General features: G+C 42.6%; 1 protein-coding gene across 2 annotated transcripts in view; it reads left to right on the top strand.

Moving 5' to 3' along the window:
- The window catches only part of AGK (acylglycerol kinase), a 57,623-nt gene that overhangs the window by 17,495 nt on the left and 24,587 nt on the right, over positions 1–15,541 (top strand). For both annotated transcript variants that reach the window (XR_004646876.1, XM_034779598.1), the window contains 2 exons: positions 8,599–8,638; positions 14,955–15,034. Coding sequence is in view for 1 of the 2 variants with exons in the window: in XM_034779598.1 (XP_034635489.1) it covers positions 8,599–8,638; positions 14,955–15,034 (120 nt within the window). In the remaining variant the exon portion in view is untranslated. The remainder of the gene's footprint in view (positions 1–8,598; positions 8,639–14,954; positions 15,035–15,541) is intronic.

A 15,541-nucleotide genomic window follows, 5' to 3' on the forward strand; every position in this document is an offset into this window, starting at 1 on the left:
GTTTGTTGCTTTAGCTGGAGTTAACAATTGCTTCGGTTCAAACACAGAACTGGGTTGGTTAGGATTAAAAGTTAAATAAGTTTATTAACAAGAAGAGAGTGGTTCTAAGTGAATTCAAGTTCAAGGGATAAAGACAAAAAATGGTTACAAGAAAATAAAAGTAAAATACACTTTCCAGCGGCTAAGACTTAACTCAACGAGCAACAGCCTTGGTTCAAGGTAGATTTCTTACTAGTCTCTTTCTTCCCAACCATGTCTGACTTTCTCTCCGTCAGGACCTTCCTCAGAAGTACAAAGGTGCTATTTTCTCTTGTAGGTGACAGATCTTTGCCTAAGCAGGTTTCTCACCTATGTTCAGTTTCCAGAGACTTCTTGGTTGAAGGACCATCTTTCTTAACTTGCAAGAACTCTAGTTCCTTGTGTCTGTCCATTGATGAAATGCCAAGATGGTGTCCTCTCTCTCCTTGTATCTTCCCAAACTCACTGGTTTGTCCCCAGACTCATGATTAGCTCATGCTATTCTTCCCTGCCTCCAGACATCCCATCCCCCTGCTGATGCATATGGAAATTGGGCTTCCATTGTTTTTGGTCACACTGTTTAATCTAATTGGAAACAGGTAAATGGCTGCCCTTCCTCCTATCTGTGAGAGAACCTGTTTCTCCCTGTGTTTGGTCACAGATATTAAAGCATAATATCATTAAGTATCCATATTTCTTCATATGGTGTTAATACGGACATTTCACAATGATATTAATCACCAGTATGTCATAAGCTTTTATAAAAGATCTTACTTGACACACTTTTATAATATTGTATTCCATCAGTTGATTCAGTTACTTAGCATCTTGGAGGAGTCTGAATCTGTAATGATATCTCCCCAATTTCCTAGGTTGATGGCTTTGCTTACCTTTTAAGTAAATGTGCCTTCATTCTCTCTGCTTGATGACCAACAAATACAGCCCTTTGTCTAGGACAGACTGGGCTTATGCATTGCTTGCCAAACACATTTTAAGAACGTAATTCTAGCACATATCCATAACTCTTTGTACACACCTGTACGTACATCACACAAGAATATTAATGATCCATGAGTTGTTAGTTGTCCCACAATATGTCACATACTACCTTTTTGGGTATAAATCATGACAACAGTGTGAAATGTATAGTAAGTATGTCAGGCCTGACAAGAGTTGCTGACACAGTTCAGGGACTCCAGAAATGGGCTGCCCTGCCCTCCAGTTGTTTTTTCCCTCACTGACCCCAGTCCTGTCCAATCAGCATTTCTTTTGATATTATTTTCAATTTATTATGCACTCCCTACAGATTTTAAATTTTCATTGTGCTGGCGATTTTTGTATTGACAGTGACCTACCCTTCAAAAATTTTCAGGGGAATGCTAGGGATGCTTTTGGTGCTCAGAAGAAAGGTGTGGGAGGTGGTTTTGGTATTTAGAAGGCAGTTGGGGCTTTTGGTACTGTGGAAGACGATGCATCGTCTCACCTTCTTTTGCGTAAGGGCAGAAGTGACTACTTCAGGAGACGGGGTTTGAATTCTTTTTTTTCTTCAAGGAGTGTCCCTATGGGTGCTTCACTTTAGGTGTCTTGGCGCCCTGCGCTTCTAGTTGGAGACTTGTGATAGCAGTGCCTGGTTGGCCGCGCACGTGTGGCAGCCATCTCGCGCTACTCTGAGCGGCTATCTCACGAGCACAGCCAACCGCCAACCAGTTCCTTCTCTACCGCCCTTGATTTCGGTCGAAATGACAGCAGCACCTTTATCTGCTCTCAAATTTCTTTAATCTCTGCTTTTTTCTCAGTTAATTTTCCTCATTGTTTATCTCTCCATTCATTTTTCTTTAGTTTTCACATTTAAATAAACCAAAAACGTTCTCATTTTTCTCCCTGCCTCAGGCAGGCAGCTGCTGAAGAGGCATTAGACTGGGACTATTCCCATTCTTCATTCAGCTAGCCCCTCAGACATGCCTGGCTCTCCAGGTTACAAGCGCTGTCTGACCTGCAGACTCTCAATACCAGTGACAGACGGCCACTCAGTGTGTCCGTTGCCTGGGGGAGACACACGTTACCCAAAAGTGTCCCCACTGCAAGAAACTCACAGCATGGACAAGAAAGGCCAGGACTGCCAATTAAAACTTTTAATGATGGAGAGATCCCTCTGACCCCGAGTCCCGGACACCGACGGCACTCAGAGCGCCGGACCGCGAGGCACCGGGTCTGATACTGAGACATCCTGAGGAGAGAAAGACCCTGTGCAGTCTCACTCTCCTAGCAGCAAAACTAAGCCTCATAGGTCAGCACTGAGGGAACAGACGCCTCAGGCACAGAGCAGCATTATGGCGCCACCTGCTGCACCAATACAATATGACAAGTCTGAGGCACCGAGAACGCTCCCTCTGGTTCCCAGCCTGAGCTTGCCTGTGCTCGGGACAGAGTCTCCCGATACCGCAACAGCTTGTTAGCCTTGCGGTCCTACTCATTGCTTCCACCCCTGGAACTCCGCTCTTTGGCACCGATGGCACCCCGGCCAGGTCAGGGCCAAGCGTTATCACTACACCTCTGGCTCAGCCCCCTCCTCTCTCCAGTGATGGAGACACTAGCGGGCACACCTCACCACCCCTCTCCTAAACCTGGGCCCGCTCAGCCACAGGGCGTGGGTTGGCAACCCCCACAGTGGGTGCCCTCTCCCATGGCCTTCCCACTTCTACTGGGATCCAGGGGCGTTATACAGAGCCCAAAACACCCAGCCATCCAGTCCACCTAGGTCCATGACACAGCAATTGCCTCCGCCATCTGCTCCAGCTTCCCCAGAACTGCTGGAGGAGGAAGCTGAAGAATCTGTGGACAGGCCGGAGGGTCACACCCTCCCAGCTACCCTTTCAGGATTTGTTTAAAAGAGTAGCTGATTCATTAGACAGCTCATGGCGGAGTTACCCGAGACTCAACATAAGCTGACAGATATATTGCAAGTTTCTCCTTTATCCAAGCACTACCCATTAATGCTGCCATCCTAGACAAAGCAAATACTGTATGGCAGACTCCAGCCACGACCCCACCTTCTTGTGAGTGATCTGACAAGTACTACGTGCCGGCTAAAGGAGCTGAGTTTTTGTTTACCAACCTTACTCCAAACTCATTATTGATAGAGGCATTTAATCAAAGGGGGAAGCAACATCAAACCAACCCCCCCCCTCGACCTCCCACCCCCATGATAAAGATTGGAAACGCCTAGACCTCTTCGGCAGGAAAGCCTATTCATCAGCGACCCTCCAGTTTCTCATAGCAAACTATTCTGCGTTACTGGCCAAGTGTACACACAATATTTTTTCTCAGATGTCATCTTTTATTGAGCACATCCCAGCTGACAAAAAAGAGCAATATAAAGCTGATATAGCAGAAGGTTTCCTCATCACCAGAACTGTTTTGCAGGCTTCTCTGGATTCTGCTGACACAGTGGATCGCTCCATCGCCACGTCCGTTGTCATGCAGAGGGATTCATCGCTCCATCTCTCCGGCTTCGAAAGGGAAACCCCATCAGTCACTATCACCATAGACGCCTCTCTGGTAGGAATGGAGGGCACAATTGGCCGACATCATCATCCAGGGCTGATGGTTCCTAGAGGAATAAAATCTCCACATAAATCTACTGGAGCTCTGAGCAGTTCGAAATGCCTGCCGTCACTTTCTCCCCCGATCTGCAACAAAACTTCCAGATTCTCATGGACAATTTGGTGACTGTTTTTATATAAATTGCCAAGGAGGGGCCCGATCTTACCTGCTCTGCACAGAAGCAGTTCGCCTCTGGCAATGGTGCATCTCCAACAACATACACATCACGGTATCCTATCTACTTGGAAACCAGAATGCCACAGCAGACAACCTCAGCAGGAACTTCTCACGGATGCACGAGAGGGAACTAGACCCACAAATTCTGCAAACTACTTTCCGACAATGGGGATTCCCCTCAATTGACATTTTCGCCACGACCCACAATGCCAAATACCCACAATACTGCTCCCGAGGGGAACTGGGACACAACTCTCTGAGACCCCTTCCTTAACAAATGGGAGGCCCTGCTCCTGTACACCTTCCCCCTGATCCTTCTGTTGAGTCGTGTCCTACATAAGATCAGACAAGACAAATCCAGAGTCATCTTGATTGCACCAACATGGCCCAGACAAACATGGTTCCCATACCTGACCCACGAACCCTTCCCCTCCTGCCTCACCTACTGACACAGGATACAGGACGCCTCCATCACCCCAGCATTCCAGCACTTTGTCTCAAGGCATGGCTAATCCAGGGATGGCAGAACTCAAAACACGCTGCTCCAAGGAGGTCCAAGACATTCTACTTCACAGCCGACATCCCTCCATACGAAAAACATACGCACGCAAGTGGCAAAGATTCTCCATTTGGTGCTGAGACAAGCAAATAATTCCACAATCGGCCCCGTTACCGACTATCCTTGAGTGCATATTGACACTAAAAAAATCAGGCCTCTCGACTAGCTCACTCAGAGTGCACTTATCAGCCATCACCACCTTTCACGACAAGGTGGACGGACTCATGGTCTTCACCCATCCACTGACTAAGCGCTTTCTCAAGGGTATAGAGAACACTTACCCCACATTTAAGGGACCTGACCCCTATGTGGGACTTCAACCTTGTTCTCCATGCTCTCATGGGGAAACCCTTTGAACCACTAGTGACCTGCTCGTTCCTACACTTATCCATGAAGGTTGCCTTTTTTAGTAGCTATCACATCAGCATGAAGGGTGGGAGAGTTGGGTGCCCTAATGGCACACCCAGCTTATACCAATTCCTCAAGGACAAAGTCATCCTACGCCCACACCCTAAATTCATACTCAAGGTCGCCTCCCTCTTCCATCTCAATGAACCCATTTATTTACCTGTATTCTTCCCCAAGCCGCACGCCAACAACAGGGAGACGTCCCTTCAGACACTAGATGTCCGCAGAGTGCTGGCATTCTATATAGAGAGAACAAAAACATTCAGAAAATCATTCTGGCTATTCGTATCCACAACAGAACGATCTAAAGGCCAGACCATTTCTAAACAGAGACTCTCTAAATGGAATCTCTTAATTGTATCAAACTGTGTTACCAAAATTACAATTTGCAAGCTCCTTCTGGACTTCGCACACACTCCACTAGAGAGATGTCCACATCCATAGCTTTTCTCAAACGTGTACCCATCATGGATATTTGTAAAGAAGCTACCTGGGCATCGCCCCATACTTTCACCAAACATTATGCCCTGGAACAGCCGTCAGCTGCAGACACTCATTTTGGTCTAACAGTGCTCTCCATCATACATACATCAACTCTGAGGGGCACTGCTCTTCAGTCACCTAAAGTGGAGCACCCACAGGGGACACTCTTTGAAGAAGAAGAGAAGGTCACTCGACTTGTGCAGTAACTGAGGTTCTTTGAGATGGTTGTCCTTGCGGGTGCTCCACTACCCACCCTCTCTCCTGCCATCCATCTCCAGCCTCTGACAAACAGAGACTAGGGACGCCATTCCTTACCCATCCTGGCTAATAGCCATTAATGGACTTAACCACCATGAATTTATCCAGTTCTCTTTTAAACGCTGTTATAGTCCTAGCCTTCACAACCTCCTCAGGTAAGGAGTTCCACAAGTTGACTGTGCGCTGTGTGAAGAAGAACTTCCTTTTATTTGTTTTAAACCTGCTGCCTATTAATTTCATTTGATGACCCCTAGTTCTTGTATTATGGGAATAAGTAAATAACTTTTCCTTATCCACTTTCTCCACATCACTCATGATTTTATATACCTCTATCATATCCCCCCTTAGTCTCCTCTTTTCCAAGCTGAAGAGTCCTAGTCTCTTTAATCTCTCCTCATATGGGACCCATTCCAAACCCCTAATCATTTTAGTTGCCCTTTTCTGAACCTTTCCTAGTGCCAGTATATCTTTTTTTAGATGAGGAGACCACATCTGTACGCAGTATTCAAGATGTGGGCGTGCCATCGATTTATATAAGGGCAATAATATATTCTCAGTCTTATTCTCTATCCCCTTTTTAATGATCCCTAACATCCTGTTTGCTTTTTTGACCGCCTCTGCACACTGCGCGGACATCTTCAAAGAACTATCCACGATGACTCCAAGATCTTTTTCCTGACTTGTAGCTAAATTAGCCCCCATCATATTGTATGTATAGTTGGGGTTATTTTTTCCAATGTGCATTACTTTACATTTATCCACATTAAATTTCATTTGCCATTTTGTTACCCAATCACTTAGTTTTGTGAGATCTTTTTGAAGTTCTTCACAGTCTGCTTTGGTCTTAACTATCTTGAGCAGTTTAGTATCATCTGCAAACTTTGCCACCTCACTGTTTACCCCTTTCTCCAGATCATTTATAAATAAGTTGAATAGGATTGGTCCGAGCACTGACCTTTGGGGAACACCACTAGTTACCCCTCTACTTTCTGAGAATTTACCATTAATTCCTACCCTTTGTTCCTGGTCTTTTAATCAGGTCTCAGTCCATGAAAGGACCTTCCCTTTTATCCCATGACAACTTAATTTACGTAAGAGCCTTTGGTGAGGGTCCTTGTCAAAGGCTTTCTGGAAATCTAAGTACACTATGTCCACTGGATCCCCCTTGTCCACATGTTTGTTGACCCCTTCAAAGAACTCTAATAGATTAGTTTCCCTTTACAGAAACCATGTTGACTATTGCTCAACAGTTTGTTTTTCTATGTGTTGGACAATTTTATTCTTAACTATTGTTTCGACTAATTTGCCTGGTACCGACTTAGACTTACGGGTCTGTAATTGCCAGGATCACCTCTAGAGCCCTTTTTAAATATTGGCGTTACATTAGCTAACTTCCAGTCATTGGATACAGAAGCCGATTTTAAAGGACAGGTTACAAACCATAGTTAATAGTTCCGCAATTTCACATTTGAGTTCTTTCGGAACTCTTGGGTGAATGCCATCTGGTCCTGGTGATTTGTTAATGTTAAGTTTATCAATTAATTCCAAAACCTCCTCTAGTGACACTTCAATCTGTGACAGTTCCTCAGATTTGTCACCTACAAAAGCTGGCTCAGGTTTGGGAATCTCCCTAACATCCTCAACTGTGAAGACTGAAGCAAAGAATCCATTTAGTTTCTCCGCAATGACTTTATCGTCTTTAAGCGCTCCTTTTGTATCTCGATCATCAAGGGGCCCCACTGGTTGTTTAGCAGGCTTCCTGCTTCTGATATATTTAAAAAACATTTTGTTATTACCTTTTGAGTTTTTGGCTAGCCGTTCTTCAAACTTCTCTTTGGCTTTTCTTATTACATTCTTGCACTTAATTTGGCAGTGTTTATGCTCCTTTCTATTTCCCTCACTAGGATTTGACTTCCACTTTTTAAAGGAAGTCTTTTTATCTCTCACTGCTTCTTTTACATGGTTGTTAAGCCACAGTGGCTCTCCTTTAGTTCTTTTACTATTTCTTAATTTGGGGTATACATTGAAGTTGGGCCTCTATTATGGTGTCTTTAAAAAGTGCCCATGCAGCTTGCAGGGATTACCCTTTAGTCACTGTACTTTTTAACTTCTGTTTAACTAACCCCCTCATTTTTGCATAGTTCCCCCTTTTGAAATTAAATGCTACAGTGTTGGGCTGTTGAGATGTTCTTCCCACCACAGGGGTGTTGAATGCTATTGTATTATGGTCACTATTTCCAAGCGGTCCTGTTATAGTTACCTCTTGGACCAGCTCCTGCGCTCCACTCAGGACTAAATCTAGAGTTGCCTGTCCCCTTGTGGGTTCCCGTACCAGCTGCTCCATGAAGCAGTCATTTAAAGTATCGAGAAATTTTATCCCTGCATTTCGTCCTGAAATGAAATTTTAAGAATCTCAGTTACTGCACAAGGTAAGTAACCTTCTCTTCCCCAGCCAAGCAAATTTTATTATTAGCTAATTGACCCACTACACCCTGGCCCATTATCCACCACTACATTTACTAATGACAAATAAGTACATTTAGTCTAGAATTTCTGCTGAAATGATCAGTAGTGAAATAGTACTGATACACTACAAGACTTCATTGTTACAGCTCTGAGTATGTATATTGTGTATGTGTATTGTTACATACACTAAGGTGTATGGGGTAATTTACGTCTTTCTGAGTTATTGTTTCAGGCTGCCTGCAGACTCAGGCAGATAGCAGTTGCTGCATTAGTTTAAGCTCAGTTCACAGTCTGAAGGTTTTATTCACAACCATAATAGCTAGAGATTTAGGGCCTTGTAAATTATTATACCTGGAACCCTGGTCTTTAGTAATGAAAAAGGGGGTAATAGCTAGAAAAAATACATATATGTACATGTGCTATATATATATAAAAAAAAGCAAAATTATTCTTATGTAGAATGTTTTCCATATGGTGTTTAAAGGTCTCAGCCTGATATTTTACTGGGTGTCAAAGCAGTAGAAAGAGGGCAGATGCATATGTTTTGAAAAAAACTAACCATTTCTGCCTTAGCTCCTTAAACTTATATTATTTAACGTCCATCTCTCCTTTCTTTTTCCTGATAGTGATAACCTGCTAAGGAGAGCTGCATGCCAGGAAGCCCAGGTAATACCATTTAATATGATACAATTAGATTAAAATCCCCATCTTATCTCAGTTGTGCAGGACTCCTGAGATTCTCTCAGCAGGTCTCATCTACGTGACAAACCTGACAGGGATGCTGGCTGTGTTGTTTGTTTTGAATGGTGGTGGGTTTTTTGGGGGGGTTGGGGGGGAAGGGTGGTGGTGGGGGTTTGCTACGAAGCCCCAGGATGAATGAGGCCCCCTTCCTTCAATAGGCTGGTGTACTTAATTGTACTTGTAATTCAGTGCCATAATAAACAATGTAGTTGCATCATTAAGGTAGTTCTTGGTACTATTCAGTTTGCATAGTCTTTCAGTTATGGAGATTTAATTATTCCATCTGTCTGCAAAGTGATAGTGAAGAGGAAATGGATCGACAGAAGTGGAGACTGAAATTTTATATATACCATAAAATAGGTACACCAGAAACCATGCAAGCTGCTTTATGATAATTTTAACCTAGAGAGATTATCTCTGGGGCTGATGGGATAGTCCAGTATCCTTGCCCAGGTTTCAATCCTGTGAGTGTCTATCAAGATTTTCAATGAGGGTATCAGTTGTGGTGGCTGATTTTGTAATAATCCTACTTGTCCACAAAGAAGTGGACGGAGACCATCAAATTATTTCACGTAGGTCACCGAGGAGAATATTAGCTTCTAGTGAAAGTCTGCGTAGTTGTCCTTTGGGAGCATTGGTTTCACTACGCATTGCTTTCTCTTTACACATCTACTTCTGCTATCTGGGGTCTGTAAGGCCAGTTGACTAGGGCAGACTTCTTACTGTAGTGTTCCTGCAAGGGAAGCCTGCTCTTACCACGTATTCTTTCATTGGCGTGGGTGCTGTTTCCCAGGGACTGCACCACTGCACACACCATTCTTATTCCACTGTTGACACAGTAGATATTTCAAGAGTCTTACTGCCTCCTTGCCCGTGCCAACCAAAGCTTGTTCTGATCATGCTCCCCATGCCAGAACCTTGACAAGGGCCCTTGTAGGGCTCTGAACCATCGCCCATCACTGTAGTATTGGCCCGCCGAGAGGTGTGGGTGTAAATTATTTTTCTCCTCAGACACCTTCACCCAAGGTAACTGCTCAATAGTGAGGCCCATGGAGAAACCCCAATTTAGACTAAGTGCTGCGAGGAAGAGTGTTCTCAGCAGCGTGATTCAGGCTGTGCAGCTTCTCGCCAGAAGAAAGTCTATGGACCCCGAGCCTGATCAAAGTATAAGAGAACCTTTTCAATATCCAACCTTTCCCCATGAACTCTGCTCACAATAAATCAGTGTATTTCCCCACATTTATACATTCAAATTCTCCACTAATTCTGATAGAAAATATCAGTTGCTCTAGACCAGGGGTAGGCAACTGTCAAGGCTGAATCCCCACTTTGAACTTTAGGGTACAAATGTAGGGGCCTGCATGAAAACTTCTAAGCTTAACTACCAGCTTAGGTCTGGTCCGCTGCCACCATCCCAAGGCTAGTTCCCTTTCCTGGGAAGCCTTGAGAGACCTTTACCAATTCCCTGGTGAATACAGATCCAAACCCCTTGGATCTTAAAACAAGGAGAAATTAACCATCCCCCCTCCTTCCTCCCACCAACTCCTGGTGAATACAGTTCCAACCCCCCTGGGATCTAAAACAAGGAGAAATTAATCATTCCCCCTCCTTCCTCCCACCAACTCCTGGTGAATACAGATCCAACCCCCTTGGATCTAAAACAAGGAAAAATCAATCAGGTTCTTAAAAAGAAGGCTTTTAATGAAAGAAAAAGGTAAAAATCATCTCTGTAAAATCAGTATGGAAAATAACTTTACAGGGTAATCAAACTTAAAGAGCTCAGAGGACTCCCCTCTAGTCTTAGGTTCAAAGTACAGCAAACAAAGATAAACACTCTAGTAAAAGGTACATTTACAAGTTGAGAAAACAAAGTAAAACTGAGACGCCTTGCCTGGCTTTTTACTTACAAGTTTGAAATAGGAGAGACTTGTTTAAAAAGATGTGGAGAACCTGGATTGATGTCTGGTCCCTCTCAGTCCCAAGAGCGAACACACTCCCAAACAAAGAGCACAAACAAAAGCCCCCCCCCCCCCCCCCCAAGATTTGAAAGTATCTTGTCCCCTTATTGGTCCTTTGGTCAGATGCCAGCCAGGTTACCTGAGCTTCTTAACCCTTTACAGGGAAAAGGATTTTGGAGTCTCTGGCCAGGAGGGATTTTATAGTACTGTACACAGACAGCTGTTACCCTTCCCTTTATAGTTATGACAGCAACGTATGGCACACGTGCCAAAGGCGGCACGCGAACCGATTTTCAATGGCACTCACACTGCCCGGGTCCTGGCCACCGGTCCGGGGGGCTCTGCATTTTAATTTCATTTTAAATGAAGCTTCTTAAACATTTTAAAAACCTTATATACTTTACATACAACAATAGTTTAGTTATATATTATAGACTTATAGAAAGAGACCTTCTAAAAACGTTAAAATGTATTACTGGCACGTGAAACCTTAAATTAGAGTGAATATATGAAAACTTGGCACACCACTTCTGAAAGGTTGCCGACCCCTGCTCTAGACTCTTATGCTTTCTCTGGTCTTGTTCAGTGCTTAGATAACAAAGTGATTAGTGCCTTATATGTAACCTCCAATAAATAGCTGTTAATACCTCACTACCTGAAAGATGCTGCCAGATTGGAGGGAGTTCACGGAAGAGTAAAGACGAATAAGGGGTTTGAGGTATTGATTTGATTTATAAGGAAGTGTCTAATTAATATGAAATTGAAGAATTAGAGTTAACTTAAGCTTGATTAAGGAAGTGTACGGGTGTTGTAAGGAAAGGCCCTGACTATTAAGCAGAAGGAATGCCTTGAAAACAGTGAGTTATAAGGCCAGAAGGAATAAAGAAGGGAGGATGTCTGGTTCAAAGAATAACTAATGAGACAAGGGGAAGTGCCTAAAAAGGTCTCTGACCAGTCGGAGTGACTGCAGATGGTTTTAAATAAAAGATAATCTATCTTAAAATGAGCCAACATGGCACTTCCCACCTCACACACCAGGGTTAAAGCCTATCTGAATCCAGGTGAATGGGAAAACTGTTGGGCAGCAAGAAGGAGGAGAGGAAAGGAGGTTGTAAATGTTATCTGGATTAAGACTGGAAAGAAGGGTGAAACTGTTTCAGTTTGGTTTTTCGCTAAAGTCGGTACTTGGCAATTACATCACTTGTTTGTTAAAGGATATAAAAAGTAAACTAATGCCTGCCTGCCTGACCACATCGGAGCTGACCACTCTGAGTCTAAGCACCCCTAGGTTTATCCTATTTGTAAGTGTCTTGATCAAATACTTATAAATGTTTTGCTACTGTTTGGATGTAGTAAATTGCCTATTATTTAGGCTTTTTAGGCATGTTTAGAGCAATTGTATAAGATTTGGCCTTTGGATTTACTAAAAGAATTTATGGTTAAATTAGTGTTTGGTTTCCCATATTAATATTTATCATTTCAAATATTGATAATTCCAACAGAAAGCGTAAAAGAACTAAATGTGCATAGTGTCAGAAGGATGTCATTGCAAAAAGGGAGAGTTGCTTAGGGTGGAACAAGGAGATAGAACTACCTTAGAAGTAATGGATTTGAAATTAAGGAAAGGTAAATTTTGCCTGTGTATTGGGAAAGTCATAAAGATAGGATATGTTAGATTATGGATTAGTCTCATAAATGAAAGGGTGGAAACACCATCTTCTGAGACACTTTAAACTGCCGTGGATAAAGCGCAGGAGACTATCCTCCAGGGAACTGTCCTGCATTGGAAAGGTGATAGACTAGGTGGATGAGTAGTTCTTTTCAATCTCTAATTTCCATAAGTGCATTTATCATCAAAATGGTGGTGCTGAGTGTGGCATAAAAACATATATTGAAGCAGCAGCAAGAGCTGATAGGATCAGACCTCTAGACTGTAAGATCCTCAGGAAAAGAGTAATGTTTAATTGTTTGCAAAATGCCATGCATACTTCAGGTGCCATTTAAATAATAAAAATCCAAGGAAGATAGACTAAAAGACCGGTCCAGGGAAAGAATAATACAAGAGATACAAGAGATGCTAATTTTTAAAATATCAATTCTTCATTGAATTCTTAAGCATATTGCAAGTCCTGTGCATACAGACTTCAGGAAGGAGCAAGCTGTGTGCTGAAGTGACCAGTACATCTACATTTCAAGCAAAGACTCTATCAGGGTATGGTGATTTGAACATTCATCACCTTGTGATGTTACATGACCATCTAAAATTCTACTTTACGGGACCCACCACACCATTTAAAACTTTTTACAACTCCTTCTTGTGAATAAGTTAGCTGTCATTGACCTACATATATATGCTCATTTGCAAATGTGATCTGATTGGCTGACGTTGTTCTGAATCTTACTCTTGTTGGACCTCTGAGGACGTTAAGGAACTTTCTGTTTTGTCACATTGCTCTTCAGCTGCTCCCTCTGTAAAATAGGGATTATAATACACCTTAAAGTGGTGTAGTAATATTTGTGAAGTGTATTTGTATGAAAGGTGCCATATAAGTGAAGAGTAAAAGAGTTCGGCTATTGGTAGGTAACATGAAAGAGAAACTGACCTTCTCAAATGTTATCTTAAAATGTATTATTACCTCATTTTAAAATATGCTCCTGTGTTGTTTTCATGATGGTGGACTCTGAAACAGTTTTTAAAAACTGTTCTGTTTATTATTTTTAATTTCCCCTCTTTAAAACAGGAATTTTCTACAGAAATACCCTCAAGTATATCACATAAAGAAATGATTGTCATTAGTCATAAATCATAAGAGTGACAGGTTGTTTGTTTAGAACAAATAAATATATCACATTTCCCCCAGAGTGAATAATTAATTGTTTTCAACAGCTGTAACATACCAGGGGACTATTGATGAGGGCCCTCATTTTCACTGATTTCCCTTAAACAATTGTAATAAAATTTAATCAGTGGCTTTTCCCAGATGTTTTTCAAATAAAACTTAAAAGCTGATGGTTTGATTTCCCCCCCCCCCTTTTTTTTTCTCCCCCAACAACCACTTTCATACACCTTTTTTCCTTTCCCTGCTTTTCCAATTACTTTAAAAGGATAATTGAATTTTATTTTTTAATTGTATAATTTTTTTCTTAGTTCGGGTTCCCATAATAAAGGTGATGATTGGAGTTAATTACTATTTTGAACAGCTAATCACTGAAATATGAGATTTTTTTGTATATAGTGGCTGCCTTGTTCAGCATCACAAAATGCTTTGAAGAGGTTCCCGTGTAAAAGGAATCAAGGACCATCATCTTGTTCTTTGTACAGTACCTAGCACAATGGGGCCCTGGTCCATGACTGGGGCTTCTACATGCTACTTCAATACAAATAACAAAAAGTAGTAATAATAAAGGCTGTAAGGGTTTGGTATGGGAGTGATGATGCCTTCCAGTGAGCTAGGAGAGAGTTTTACAGAGGTGCAGCAGCACAAATGAAAGCACAATCTTCCCTTGCCCATCCCCACAATGAAGAATTGTGGGAAGAGAACAGAAAGATGGCCAGGAATGGAGTGAGCAGATGGTATGAGAGGCTGAGTGAAGTAAGTCCATGAAGAGCTCTGAGAACCATGGGCGCTATTTAGAACTGGGGACAGAGGTGGGATAGGAATCCACTGATGGAGTCTGAAAACACAGGCGTGGGAAGGTGGTGCTCTCTGTGAGAGCAAGTAGTCTGGTTGCAGCGTTCCCTCCCCCTTTAGATGAAAGCTTAGAAAATATGAATTTAAGGAGAATGTACATGACGGAATACCAATAGCCTAGTAAGTGATTACAGCCTTAGTAAGGATTTCAGCAGAAATGGGGTCAAAACAAGGACCAATTCTGACCATGCTGTGGAGGTGGTGGTAGGTAGACATTCAAGGAATATGTAGGAGGGAAAAGAAGTTTAGGATCAAGAATAACTCCCAAGATTTCTATCTGTGGCAGGAAAATTTGGGTCTGAAATAAAGAGGAATGGTAGTGGGAGTCGGAGACTTGAGAGATTTGCTCAGGAGGACTTCAGCCTTTGAAATTCCCTGTGTCACTGGAACAAGGAATCACTAATAATAATAATTAATAGTAGGCTCTGCTAATATGAGAACCTATGTGATAGGCCTGACAGGGAAGGCATTTGTATGTAGTGTGGGGGTGAGGGTATGATGATGATGTTTGTTGTACATTATTTAAAACTGTAGTGACCGGTGACTTAGAAGAGAAACTCCCTGTTTCCTCCTTTTTTTCTTCTTATTTAGGTGTTTGGCAACCAGTTGATTCCTTCCAACATGCAGGTGAAGAAAGCAACAGTTTTTCTCAATCCAGCAGCTTGCAAAGGGTAAAATTCCCCTTACACTTCATTCCCCAAATCCCACGCACCCCTTCTTTATACTTCTAAACTGTCCTTCATTGTGAAGGCCAGCCATCCTGTCAGGCTCAAGTTTGTCTCCACTCCGCTCAAACCTGGTGTTATCTAACTCTTCCTTACGTTACTTGCACCAGAAATGTGGATCAAGATATAGAAGTTAAATAAAATGTTGTTTATGTTTAAAAGAATGAATCCCAAATCATTTTAAGCTTCCTCCATTGCTGGTTTTCTTGTTTCCTGCTTTGGGGCCATCAGTATTCCCTTCCTGCAAGTGACCTTGATTTCCTCCCCAGCAACAATAATAACCAATAATAGTGTCTTCCACATTTGTGACGGTCAGAGATAACCAATGATCCTGTTGCGTGGAAGCCAGCCATTGGGCAAGGGATCCTACCCCATACCTTGCCACTGAGCATGGTATACATGCTTAAATAAGAGACACCGAGCTGGGTTTCTAGAGGATGCCAACAGTTGTCT

The sequence above is a fragment of the Trachemys scripta genome, chromosome 1 (assembly GCF_013100865.1).
Source record: "Trachemys scripta elegans isolate TJP31775 chromosome 1, CAS_Tse_1.0, whole genome shotgun sequence".
Taxonomy (NCBI): Eukaryota; Metazoa; Chordata; order Testudines; family Emydidae; genus Trachemys; species Trachemys scripta.